At 42.3% G+C, this 14,281-nt stretch overlaps 1 protein-coding gene across 1 annotated transcript in view; it reads left to right on the plus strand.

The window, feature by feature from the left end:
• Positions 1 to 14,281, plus strand: part of LOC106571406 (scavenger receptor class A member 5) — an 87,739-nt gene that overhangs the window by 4,777 nt on the left and 68,681 nt on the right. Inside the window, exon 3 of the mRNA XM_014144456.2 lies at positions 1,716 to 1,847. Within this exon, the coding sequence (XP_013999931.2) occupies positions 1,716 to 1,847 (132 nt within the window). The remainder of the gene's footprint in view (positions 1 to 1,715; positions 1,848 to 14,281) is intronic.

Below are 14,281 nucleotides of genomic sequence, written 5' to 3' on the forward strand. Positions count from 1 at the left end.
TGGGGGTGCCACATGGTTCAATTCTCGGGCTGACTCTTTTCTCTGTATACATCAATGATGTCGCTCTTGCTGCTGGTGATTCTCTGATCCACCTCTACGCAGACAACACCATTCTGTATATTTTTGGCCCTTCTTTGGACACTGTGTTAACTAACCTCCAGACGAGTTTCAATGCCATACAACTCTCCTTCCGTGGCCTCCAACTGCTCTTAAATGTATTTATTGCCTTACCTCCCTTATCTTACCTCATTTGCACACACTGTGTATAGACTTTTTCAACTGCATTATTGACTGTATGTTTGTTTATTCCATGTGTAACTCTGTGTTGTTGTATGTGTCGAACTGCTTTGCTTTATCTTGGCCAGGTCGCAGTTGTAAATGAGAACTTGTTCTCAACTGGCCTACATGGTTAAATAAAGGTGAAATAAAAAAAATTAAAACATAAAAAAAGGCACGTCAACAAACAAATGCTTAGTATTTGTATCATTGAGATGTACGTTTGCACTGCTTAAATATGTAATGACCTCTACATTTCTATACATTCCATATATTTGAACAGTTTAAACAGCTCTGTTTTATTTAGCCTTAAGAAAAGGTGCACTTCTGCTAGAGCTAGAGTGGCCCTTTTGCAAGGTTGTTGTTCACACAGCAGCCACAGCATATGTGCAGCACAGATCCATTGCATGTCTCTATGGACATGACATCACCTGTATTTGTACAATTGAAACCGCCATGCTGTAGGGCTGCAGAGCAGGCTCAAGACTGTTTATGGAAAATAGGTTGAGGGCCTTGTCTTCTAGAGAAGTCTCCTCTGTGACTTCAGAGCGATATGCTCCACAGAGAGAAAGAGAGACAAGGAAGGATTGGGGGGACTACTCATTTTTAGTTTTGTGTCTGGGATTGCTTGCCAGGAGAACATAAAATGAAAGCGTGTAATACTTTCCCCTTGGTCTCTCTCAGGGCTTATGTCTCCTCGAAATAAGACAATGTGCTTCATGACCTAATAGCATTAGACACTTTGGAATTGATATCAGATTCCTATTGGACTGAGATCTTTTTAGCCTGAATAATGATGTCTTCTGTCACCCTACTTCTGGGCCTATTTGACCAGCGTTGAATGTTCCCTCAGCAACAACAGTTTAATCCAAACAGGTTCCTCACAAGCACATGACACATACACAAACTCCCAACTAGAATGCCACGATGACAGTTTTAGGTTCGACCTGGACAGTGTGTTAAGGGGTTAAATTACTGAGTGTAGCTATTATTGCTCTGTATCTGTGTGGCAGCCCTGTGATGTACAGTATGGTGCAGCGGTGACCAATAGATCTCAGGCCAAATGCCAGACATGCAGACTTTGTTTTGACTCTCATGATGACTACAATATCAACCCAGTGAAGAATCAAGGCTGCCAACTCGCTATGTCAGTACTAATAGAACAATAATAAAATCATTTGGGGGATTTTTTTTTAGCACTCATAAAGTCTATGTTATGAGAGATGGCCGCAACAATGCAACAAGTCATTCAGTTGACAGTCAGGCATGCATTTTTATGTAGGACGTTTTCATCACTGCATAAGAATATTATCCTCATGACATTTTATCCTCATTTCATACAGCTTCTTTTATCCTCATGGCCCCTCAATTCAAACCCCCTCTAAGAGCCCTTGTATCCATCTTTGTCTTCCAATTCTAAAGAGATGTTTTCTTTTCAGCTGTTTCTGCCAAGAGGAGAAGAAAGCCAGACAATTGCTGCAGCCACCTGAACTCCCTGTCTGCCATCAAGTATGCCATCGTGTCTCTATACATCTTGGTACTCCTGAGCATCTTTGGCCTCTGTTTAGCAGGTAAGTCAAGTCACTTGAGTTACAAAGCATGTTATTGCCAAGCTGTCTATCTTAGAGCTGATGTGGTTTGTGTATATAAACTCTATCTGGCTGGTTGAGTGAAATAAGATAAATACCTTATTGGACACTGTCAGTGTTATTCCAGTTCACAAGAGGTGGATAAATTATGCTATTCTTTACATTTTTCTCTGTGGGATCAAATGTGATTGAACTCAACGGCATACACTGTCTGAAGCGGGTATTCTGGTTGACTTGAAGTGAAAAACAGAATAAGTTGAGATGTGTTCAGTTCTTAAGTTCTTCAACTGAAATTTCAAATTGTTAGTCCATCTGGTTTCACTTGAGAACTCTGGTCTTCAGCCGTTTGCAACGAATGACATCAGTGATCCCACAAGATTAAGAATTAATGGGAAAACCTATGGCTACTGCCACATTAAAACAGTTAGTCTGTCTCAGGAAACACATAAGGATTGTGCTTTGCAATTGTACTCCACTTTAAACATAAGCGACTGCCTATTTCAGTTTATGGATTAAGAGACATTTTTGGTAATTTGAGAAAAGCCATTTCTTTGTACGTTTGGAGAGTGTAGCTTGAGACCAATGAAAGCAGTAGGAAAAGCAGCTTTTAGTAAAATCAAACAGACTGTAGCTTTGATTGTCGACAGGCTGTCTTCCCACACAATGACATTGGCAAAGGCCTATAGAGTAGTTGAAACATTCTTGGAACAATACATTTTTCTTAAGTAACCAACCCTGACATATGACTAAGGTTACCTGAGACATACTGTAATCCTCATCTTTCAAAGTTATGGTGCTGAAAGAGGGTTACACTTCCCAGTAATTCTCAGTCATGTACCTGCCTCAGTGCATTACTTATGAGACATTGTGGAGAGAGAGGCCATGTGGATGGATTTGGCATGCAGAGACTGACAGGAACGTGTTTCCAATACTCCACGGCCCCTGGAGGGACTCCACCATGGCCATCTTGGCTCTCACAGGGTCCGTGTGTGTGTTTTGTGTGTTGTGGTTGAGGAGAAACTGGACTCCCATCAGCACGTTCGAGAGAGCTCGCCCATGGTGCTGCCTGGCGGCTGAGGCCCTTTCTTCCCACTCCTGGAAGTTGTGTCGTCAGGTAATGCAGTGCTGCACGGTCTGTAGCCAACCCTGAGAAACAGTGTCATTAATCAGTCATGACAGAGCTGTGCCTAGAGCCTCTCCTCCTCACCTCCAGGCCTGGGTCTTTGTGTCTGGGGAGGGATGTCTATAACGTGACTTGCCAGGGTTAGAATCTATGCCCTGGTGACCTTTGGTGTATCAAACCTGGGAAACACCTTGGTGTTTTAGTTAGACGTGAGCAGCAGGACTAACATAAAGGGGAGTAATGTGGAGTCAATGTTTTGACAGGTCTTTCAAAACAAATAACCATTCTGGAGGGAAGTTTGAAGTTGGATTTATGGAAAGATTTTTTTGTTGTCGTGTATCACTGGCTTTGTGACACATGGCCATAATACATTTAAAGCTAGAATCCTTAAAGCTGAAACTCACACGTTCATTTGGGATATTACAACAAAGAAGTTACTGCAAACCAGTGGCGTTCGGGGCCATTTAAGATGGAGGGAGGATGATAATTTTTTTTATGAGCATAGCTTTATTTCTATTACAAGATATTGGATGACTGACTGGGATGACTCCATTCACCCAGTTGAATGTCACATCGATAGGTTTAGGTTACTACATGATACAAACATTTTCCCTATACCCATCATGAGGTTGCTACAACCTAGCCTATGAATGAAAGTTTACAATGTAGGTGCAAACAGTTCGAGAGAAAGATTTGAGGTGACAGACAGTGACACATGGACAGAGAGTGACACATTCAATATTGCCTTGCACACTCTTGCCTGCATCTAGCTGATCTAGGGTGTAATCATTAGTCCAATAGTTGCAAAAGTGAGTTTCTATTGGACAAATTCAGGTATGTTTACCCCCTTATCGGCGGAATGAATATACTCCTGATCACTTTCATAGGCACATATAAACAGCTCATTGTATATGTAATTCCTTCTCACATCTATGCGCTCTCCTCCTCTCACCTTTTCCCTTTGCTTATGGACTTCAGTGCACAACACATCACCTGTCTGTGACCAGGCGAAAAAAAACTTTCCAAGCCAAACCTTCATAAATGCTACACACAGCCTACATTGCTGTCACCATATTAGCTAAAGTAACATCAACGTCAACATAGCTAATAGAACTAACACGTTAGTAAACCTGCTACAATCATGCAGTGCAGTGTACAGCTAGTAAGCAGTTTAGCAGTTACTCCAGAGGGCCCCGGTGGTAAAACCAAAAGCTTACCTTGACTTGGATGAGTTCCAGTGTTGGATAGTCATAGCCAGCTAGCTAACATAGCATCCCTCTGTTTGAGCTGGGCGTTTGAGTAGGCTAAACTAGCTAGCTGCATTTGTAAGTTATGTAAGTGAAAGTGAATTTTTTTTAACTAATCTCTCCCTCTCTTTCTCTCTCTTGCTCCTCCATTTTTGAAGAAAACTGTTCAACTATTGTCTTTCTCTCTCTTTGAGTCAACAACTCACCACCTTTTATGCACTGCGGTGCTAGCTAGCTGTAGCTTATGCTTTCAGAACTAGATTAATTATCTGATCCTTTAATTGGGTGGACAACATGTCAGTTCATGCTGCAAGAGCTCTGATAGGTTGGAGGATGTCCTCCGGAAGTTGTCATAATTACTGTGTACGTCTATGGAAGGGGGTGAGAACCATGAGTCTCCTAGGTTTTGTATTGAAATCTATGTACCCAGAGGAGGACGGAAGCTAGTTGTCCTCTGGCTACACCATGGTACTATCTTACAGAGTACTGTTGAGGCTACTGTAGACCTTCATTGCAAAACAGTGTGTTTTAATCAATTATTTGGTGGCATGTTTATATATTTTGTATAGTTTAAACTTTAAAATGTTTCACTTTTTATTTTTATGAAATATACTGAGGAGGATGGTCCTCTCCTTCCTCCTCCTGAGGAGCCAACCACTGCTGCAAACAGCAAACACAGTTTTCTCTCCTTGGACATCATTGCATGATCTCAGTGGTGATTTTAGCATGTAAATCTTGGTGGAGCAAAGAAAATAAATGTGGGATGCATGCCAGCAAAGCCACTACACAACACAACACTAAGCAATACATGAATTGCACTATAACGGTGACAAACGGTGCCCACAAACTGTTAGGGCCTACATAAAGCTGTCCCAACAGCAGAGTCCCAACAGCAGTCCCAACACCTTACCACTGCTACACCTGGCTATCAGCGGAGCCTTGTCTTGCAGTGAAACAGTTCATTCAGCCTCATTTACTGCCTTTAAAAAAACATAGCTGATATGGCTGATTTGCTTAAACAAATGTTGTTTCTACTGACAATTGAGATGTACAAACTATGGCATAAAGGGACAACGAGTGGATAAGAAGCAATCCGTAATTTCGATTAAGGTATTAGTGAGCGAGCGACGACGGACGTAGTCAATATAACTATTTGTTCAGCACTTTTGAAATGTACAGCAACAGAATTCAGAACATGGGCCATTCTTACAGCGTACTCCCTGTACACCAAGTCATAACCGTAGGATAAATAAAGGGGGCATATAAGCAGACAATGAAAGCTCTTACAATATTCAATGATTACATTTCTCTAAAAGGTTATAGGCTACATGTGCAGCAACACCGAGTCAGAACAGTAACGTTAGGAGAAATTAAGAGATGAAAATAGACCAAAATGTTAGGGTGGGGCACATTGAACGCCGTTTGGGTCTTTCCGTGTCAAAAAAGATACACGTCACAGAACACTATTTGAAGTGTTAAATATGCTTTTAATTTGACACGTCAAATAACAGAATTCTATTACAGAATGTTGTGTGTGTGTGTGTGTGTAAGGACTGACGCTGGGAGACGAGAAGCAAGTACAGGGAGTGAACATTTAATGGATAATAGACAAGAAACAAACAAGGACAGCGTCAGGACAGGGGAAAACGTAACGACATCAATGCTGACACAGGGAACAAACTGAGGAGCAGACAGAAATAGAGGGGCAATCAACAAAGTCAAGGAGTCCAGGTGAATCCAATGAGCGCTGATGCACGTAATGATGGTGACAGGTGTGCGTAATGAAGGGTAGCCTGGCGCCCTCGAGCGCCAGAGAGGAAGTGGGAGCAGGCGTGACAGTGTGCTGAATTTGCACATGCAAGCCAAGCGCCACCACTACTATCAGTAGCACTGTCAAACCTGTACAAAAAAAAGTACCAAAAAAATCACACACCGTACAATACCGCGTTGGTGAAAATAGACCAAATTATTAGGGTTACTAATAGCTTACTATACAACATACACTTAGTATTACTTTCTTAGCTACAGTATACATATCTCCCTTGCATATTACATAATTTATGCAGCAGCATACAATACATTTTTGGACTGACCTTGTGATCTGCTCACTTAAACAGGAAGGTGGCGCGGCGGTCCTTTGTGGGCAAATTTTGTCATCAAAGTCTGATATTCTCTTTATTTATGCTGGGAACTCTGGAAAAAAAGCACACAGCCACTCCATCGAATAGCAGGCTAGTGGTTTCTTTGCAATGCTTGCAGTTAGCCACCGATTCCTTCCAAACGACTCATTGTTGAATTTGTGATTTCCAACTTGTTGTGTAATCTTTATGTCCAATGGCCGATGAGCACCGATACGTTTTATCTATAATTTCTCTTCATTATTTCTCTTTATATGACAAGGATTAAAAAGGATTTGCCAGTAGATTGTCGACTTGATTCATGATGATGACTACTAGCTAAGACTTTGAAAGCTACTGTACATATAACGTGATTTGACGTCATTTTATCTGTGGACAATGACCTTGAGCCTTCTTGGAAGGGCACTTGTAATATAACTCTATGGCAGGACCCAAAGGGCTTACATTTTGGATGTCTACCCTTACTAAGGCCTCATTGAGCTAATCACGGCGCAATGCTCCTATTTTCTGCTGGTTCGCCCCACCACCACAGAAAGCATTGAGCTAGGCTGAAACACCTGCATCTTGGAGCTGCCTTACTCAAGAAAACAAGAAAACAGACCATGTTTGTATGCGGCTTTATTAACTCAATTATATAAATTTTTTATATTGTTTGCAAACTGATATGTGACACGTATAATGCCAAAATAGCATGAAAACAGGCAAGTCCACTCCCAAAAAGTGTGTATATATATATATATATATTTTTATTTTATTTATTTTTTTTGCTAAAAATGTGGGGCTCAAAACAGGTGGGGCTCTCAAAACAGGTCCCCACTGCACGCTCTATAGAACAGCAAAATATGTACTGCAAAAAATTATTGGCTGCTCCTTTTTTCCGTTTTCATCAACATAACAAAAACAATAACAAAGCCACTGGAGGCAAACAGTGGCACTGTTTCCCCAAATGCGGATTCTTACTTTAAACCAACTTAGAATTATACCGTTGTTGCCTAGATTGATTTGGAAAAACCTAGAGCATCTGAAAGGAATCAGGCTCTTGGTATCCATGGCTGACAAATGATATCCTAGTGACCAATTTAACATTAATAAAGTAATGTTTCACTGTTAGATTCTAGCTCTATAACCCAGAGAAAACATGCAGTGGTGGTCAGTAAACCACACCTCTGCATTATTAGTAATGAGGGAAGTTCCCGGACACAGACTTAAGCCCTGTTGGGTTGGTGAACAGCAGGAATCTAGATGATTAACTCTTTGTGTAATCTCTACGGAATTTCACACATGCCTTTCCAACTCCTCCCATCAGGACCATAATAACTGAAGTTCTGTAGGTGGATATAGGCCTAGGCTAAGCCAAGGTATTACTGGAGCCAACATGCAATACTATTGACATAATTTGAAAAGGAAGATGAAATCGTGGGAGACAAACACTGTCGTGGAGGTATTTAGAAATGTATGGTTTAGCGTAAAGCTAATTTAAAAAGCAATCAAACAGAGCTTTCAAATAGTCCCTGTGAAATGAAATGTGGATCATTAGAGAGGGTGAATGAGACTAACATAACATAATGACTGCTGTGGAGGGGGACATTTCACAGGAGCCCTGCCAAGTTTCCAGTGTGAACCAACACCCATCCATTTATTAATCCACATTTGCTTTTCATTTGTGTTCATTTGTGAATATTTATGAGGTTTCCCTATATGACCTGGGCAGGGCTCTGCTTCAACCTCCTAGCCAGCACATTAAATATCCAGGCCTGACATCTGAACCTTTAATCCATGCTTTTAGATAGATAAGAGAGAGGGGTTATATCACTCCATATTTCAAGTCATTCAGATGTACTCGCTGACCCATGCTGAGAGATCACAGCTCTGTAAGGTCAGAGAAGGCACGGCATGAATACAGATCTGAACCCTGTGCTCCCGTATCAAAGGATGTTCTCAAACTTTCCATAGACCGACTGTATTGGTACACCTCTGTCCACGGACTCAGAATGGCTGTTGCAGCTGTTAAACAGTTGAACAGTTTACATACAATCAAAGTCATCTGCTACTTAGTAGCATTAGTATAACTACACATTACTCTGACAATCACAATAACTATCACCCTACTACTCAGGAATTGAGATGGGATGGAAGAGCCGAGGACAGTAAGGAGGAAACAATGGAGAGAACAGAGAAAATAGAGATACAACAGTTAGACTGTATCTCAGAAGCTGAGCAGAGCAGTGAATAAAAATCAAAGCACTCTATGTTTTATGGCTACTCGACCTGAGCACATGATGTTGAGAGTGTATGAGAAGTGAGTTACCCAGCTAGTATTTAGTTTCCAGTTCAAAACGAACTCCCAGTTTCAAAACGAACTCCCAGTGGGAACTCCCTGTTTATGTCTGGCTCTCTCAGCTGCCTGATAGGGCTTAACAGTGTTTCAGAGAGTGTTCCAGTGAGTTTAACAAACTTTGGGATCCTTGCACTCAGTTATATAAATGCTGCTGTGTGCATGGAAAGCGGTTGCACTTTTGATCCTCCATGTTTATGAGGAAAATTCATGGACTTGTTTAGCCAACGTTCCTAGATGAAGGGACCGGTGCAGTGAAGAGGAAAAAATCTGCAAAAAATAAAAATGTCAACCCAAAAGAAGGATGTCACTGAGAACATTTATTATTTTCATGAATCACTGTGCTCATTCCCACTGTCAAGAACTAATAGTGAAGAGAGGCAGGTTCCTATTCTAGCTACATAAATAATGTGTAATTTTGTTAATCAAAATGTACTACTATTTCTATTTCAATAGCAAAACAAATTGCAGCTGCTTTAAAACAAAATTGAGCTACATGAGTCTGTATAAATGGACCCTATGACTCATAAGTGGTGCCTAGTTAATCAACAAGCTATGTGAGCTATAACCCCTTTACAGTGGGTGGATGTTTCAAAGCATGAAAACACCAGGATTTGCTGGAAACCAAAGTGGTTTATGGGTAATAACACAACCGCTCGCCAAACCTTTTCCTGCATAGTCCTGTTCCAAATGCCTACAGGTAATCTCTACAAACAATATTAAACAAACCAGAGATACCTGTTCAGATCACCTATTGTTTTAAAGGCCGACTAGTAGCCTAGTCACAATGGACTTGGACACATACTGTACACATTATTTGGGTCATGATACATTGATTTCCAATGTATTTGAATGTACAGTATGTTGACTAATTTGAATGCATACAGAACCTGATTTTAAAAAAATATATATATTTGTGTTTTATTTCACCTTTATTTAACCAGGTAGGCCAGTTGAGAACAAGTTTTCATTTACAACTGCGACCTGGCCAAGATAAGGGCAGTGCGACAAAAACAACAACACAGAGTTACACATAAACAAACGTACAGTCAATAACACAATAGAAAATAAAAATTGAAAAAAATCTATGTACAGTGTGTGCAAATGTAGAAGAGTAGGGAGGTAGGCAATAAATAGGCCATAGAGGTGAAATAATTACAATTTAGCATTAATACTGGAGTGATAAATGTGCAGATGAGGATGCGCAAATAAAGATACTGGGGTGCAAAAGAGCAAGAAGGTAAGTAATAATATGGGGATGAGGCAGTTGGGTATGCTATTTACAGATTGGCTGTGAACAGGTACAGTGATTGGTAAGCTGCTCTGACAGCTGATGTTTAAATTTAGAGAGGGAGATATAAGACTCCAGCTTCAGTGATTTTTGCAATTCGTTCCAGTCATTGGCAGCAGAGAACTGGAAGGAAAGGCAGCCAAAGGAAGTGTTGGCTTTGGGGATGACCAGTGCAATATACCTGCTGGAGCGTGTGCTACGGGTGGGTGTTGCTATGGTGACCAGTGAGCTGAGATAAGGCAGGGCTTTACCTAGCAAAGACTAATAGATGACCTGGAGCCAGTGGGTTTGGTGACGGATATGTAGTAAGGGCCAGCCAACGAGAGCATACAGGTTGCAGTGGTGGGTAGTATATGGGGCATTGGTGACAAAACGGATGGCACTGTGATAGACTACATCCAGTTTGCTGAGTACAGTGTTGGGGGCTATTTTGTAAATGACATCGCCGAAGTCAAGGATCGGTGGGACAGTCAGTTTTACGAGGGTATGTTTGGCAGCATGAGTGAAGGAGGCTTTGTTGCAAAATAGGAAGCCGATTCTAGATTTAATTTTGGATTGGAGATTCTTAATGTGAGTCTGGAAGGAGAGTTTACAGTCTAACCAGACACCTAGGTATTTGTAGTTGTCCACATATTCTAGGTCAGGACCGTCCAGAGTAGTGATGCTAGTCGGGTGGAAGGGTGCGGGCAGCGATCGGCTGAAGAGCATGCACTTAGCTTTACTAGCATTTAAAGCAGTTGGAGGCCACGGAAGGAGTGTTGTATGGCATTGAAGCTCGTTTGGAGGTTTGTTAGTACAGTGTCCAAAGAAGGGCCAGAAGTATACAGAATGGTGTCGTTTGCGTAGAGGTGGATCAGAGAATCACCAGCAGCAAGAGCGACATCATTGATATATACAGAGAAAAGAGTCGGCCCGAGAATTGAACCCTGTGGCACCCCCATAGAGACTACCAGAAGTCCGGACAACAGGCCCATAGATTTGATACACTGAACTCTATCTGAGAAGTAGTTGGTGAACCAGGCGAGGCAGTCATTTGAGAAGCCAAGGGTATTGAGTCTGCTGATAAGAATGCGGTGATTGGCCAGGTCGATGAAGACGGCTGCACAGTACTGTCTTTTATCGATGGCGGTTATGATATCGTTTAGGACCTTGAGTGTGGCTGAGGTGCACCCATGACCAGCTCGGAAACCAGATTGCACAGTGGAGAAGGTACGGTTGGATTCGATATGGTCGGTGATCTGTTTATTAACTTGGCTTTCGAAGATTTTAAAGGGCAGGGCAGGATGGATATAGGTCTAAAACAGTTTGGGTCTAGAGTGTCTCCCCCTTTGAAGAGGGGGGTGACCGCGATAGCTTTCCAATCTTTGGGAATCTCAGACAATGCGAAAGAGAGGTTGAATAGGCTAGTAATAGGGGTTGCAACAATTTCGGCAGATAATTTTAGAAAGAGAGGGTCCAGATTGTCTAGCCCAACTGATTTGTAGGGATCCAGATTTTGCAGCTCTTTCAGAACATCAGCTGTCTGGATTTGGGTGAAGGAGAAGTGGGGGGGGGGGGGGGGGCTTTGGCAAGTTGCTGCAGGGGGTGCTGAGATGTTGGCCGGGGCAGGGGTAGCCAGGTGGAAAGCATGGCCAGCCGTGGAAAAATGCTTGTCGATTATCGTAGATTTATTGGTGGTGACAGTGTTTCCTAGCCTCAGTGCAGTGGGCAGCTGGGAGGAAGTGCTCTTATTCTCCATGGACTTTACAGTGTCCCAAAACCTTTTGGAATTAGCGCTACAGGAGGCAAATTTCTTTTTGAAAGAGCTAGCCTTAGTTTTCCTAACTGTCTGAGTATATTGGTTCCTGACTTCCCTGAAAAGTTGCATATCGTGGGGGCTATTCGATGTTAATGCAGAACGCCACAGGATGTTTTTGTGCTGGTCAAGGGCAGTCAAGTCTGGGGTGAACCAAGGGCTATATCTGTTCTTAGTTCTTAATTTTTTTGAATGGGGCATGCTTATTTAAGATGGTGATGAAAGCAGTTTTTAAGAGCAACCAGGCATCCTCTACTGACGGGATGAGGTCAATATCCTTCCAAGATACCCGGGCCTGGTCGATTAGAAAGACCTGCTCGCTGAAGTGTTTTAGGGAGCGTTTGACAGTGATGAGGGGTGGTCGTTTGACCGCGGACCCGTTACGCAAGCAGGCAATGAGGCAGTGATCGCTGAGATCCTGGTTGAAGACAGCAGAGGTGTATTTAGAGGGCAAGTTGGTCAGGATGATATCTAAGAGGGTGCCCATGTTTACGGATTTAGGGTTGTACCTGGTAGGTTCCTTGATAATTTGTGTGAGATTGAGGGCATCTAGTTTAGATACTCATGTTTCAGCTGGGCTCCTGCATCTGGAGTCCTTTATGGGAAAATATGTTTTGCAAGGTATCCAACAAACATTCCTATGGACAAGGAGATTGCCCAATACATCACCTTTCAGAGGAGCTGATTTCTAAATAGCGTTGACACTTCATAGGTGTCCAGGACAGAAGAGGGGAAGGTTGACCAACACTGAAAAAGTAGACCTGCTCACAATCTGTTTGAGAACGGTAGATAAAGTTGGAGAGTAGACCTAGGACTACCAAAAATATCTGTCTTTTTTTATTCCTGCAGCAACCATGATGCGAGTTTATGACATAATGGTAATGGCATTTCACTATAAACTGTGCCCTGCTAAAGTCCTCTCGATGTTTTGTTTACATAATTTCTGTCTGTAATTTTGCCAAACTACAACAGAATTTTTTTCAACATCCCGTTTTTGGCTCAATATGACAATGCACTCTATATAGTGTATGTCAGGGCCTGTCTGGCATATGTCTGACATCTAAGAGATTTAAAAGAGCAGCATATTAATGTTGAGCAAGGCCAGTTCCATGTGGAGATACTGAACCTCATCCATATGGGTAAATAGATAGTCAGAGAGACACTGCTGAGAGAGAGCGTTCAACAGGAAAACTTTTTTGCTCTGTCATGATGGCCTCACAGTCACTTCTATCCAGATGTTTATGATGATGCATTAGTTGGAAATCCGGTGACTTGATTTAGTTCTACAGGCTCAACACCAGGTTAAGATGCTCTGAGGTTCAAATCAAATTGTATATGTCACATGCCTCGAATACAACAGGTGTAGACCTTCCAGTGAAATCGGGGTGGCAGCGTAGCCTAGTGGTTAGAGTGTTGGACTAGTAACTGAAAGCTTTCAAGTTCAAATCCCCGAGCTGACAAGATACAAATCTGTCGTTCTTCCCCAGAACAAGGCAGTTAAGAACAAATTCTTATTTTCAATGACACTGTTCCTAGGCTGTCATTGAAAATAAGAATTTGTTCTTAACTGACTTGCCTAGTTAAATTAAAATAAAATGCTTAGTTACAAGCCCTTAACCAACAATGCTTTAAGAAGAAACATATGTTAAGTAAAAATAGACAAGTTGAAAAATAGAAAATAAAAGTAACAAATAATTAAAGCGCAGCAGTAAAATAACAATAGTGAAGGAACCAGTGCAGGGGCACTGGTTAATTGAGGTCATATGTACATGAAGGTAGAGTTAAAGTGATCATGCATAGATAATAAACAGAGAGTAGCAGCAGTGTAAAAGAGGGGTCTGGGTAGCCCTTTGATTAGCTGTTCAGGAGTCTTATGGCTTGAGGGTAGAAGCTGTTAGGAAGCCTTTTGGACCTAGACTTGATGCTCCGGTACCGCTTGCCGTGCGGTAGCAGAGAGAACAGCCTATGACTAGGGTGGCTGGCGTCTTTGACAATTTTAGGGCCTTCCTCTGACACCGCCTGGTATAGAGGTCCTGGATGGCAGGAAGATTGGCCCCAGTGATGTAGTGGGCCGTACACACTGCCCTCTTTAGTGGCTGAGCAGTTGCCATACCAGGCTGTGATGCAACCAGTCAGGATGCTCTTGATGGTGCAGCTGTAAAACCTTTTGAGGATGTGAGAACCCATGCCAAATCTTTTCAGACTCCTGAGGGGGAATAGGCTTTGTCGTGCCCTCTTCACGACTGTCTTAGTGTGTTTGGACCGTGATAGCTTGTTGATGATGTGGACACCAAGGAACTTGAAACTCTCGACCCGCTCCATTACAGCCCATCAATGTGAATGGGGGCGTGTTTGGCCCTCCTTTTCCTGTATTCCACAATTGTCTCCTTTGTCTTGATCACGTTGAGGGAGAGTTTGTTGTCCTGGCACCACACGGCCACACAGGACTGAGCACCCACCCCTGAGGGGCCCCTGTGTTGAGGATCA

This window comes from Salmo salar, chromosome ssa15 (genome assembly GCF_905237065.1).
Source record: "Salmo salar chromosome ssa15, Ssal_v3.1, whole genome shotgun sequence".
In the NCBI taxonomy this organism is placed as follows: domain Eukaryota; kingdom Metazoa; phylum Chordata; class Actinopteri; order Salmoniformes; family Salmonidae; genus Salmo; species Salmo salar.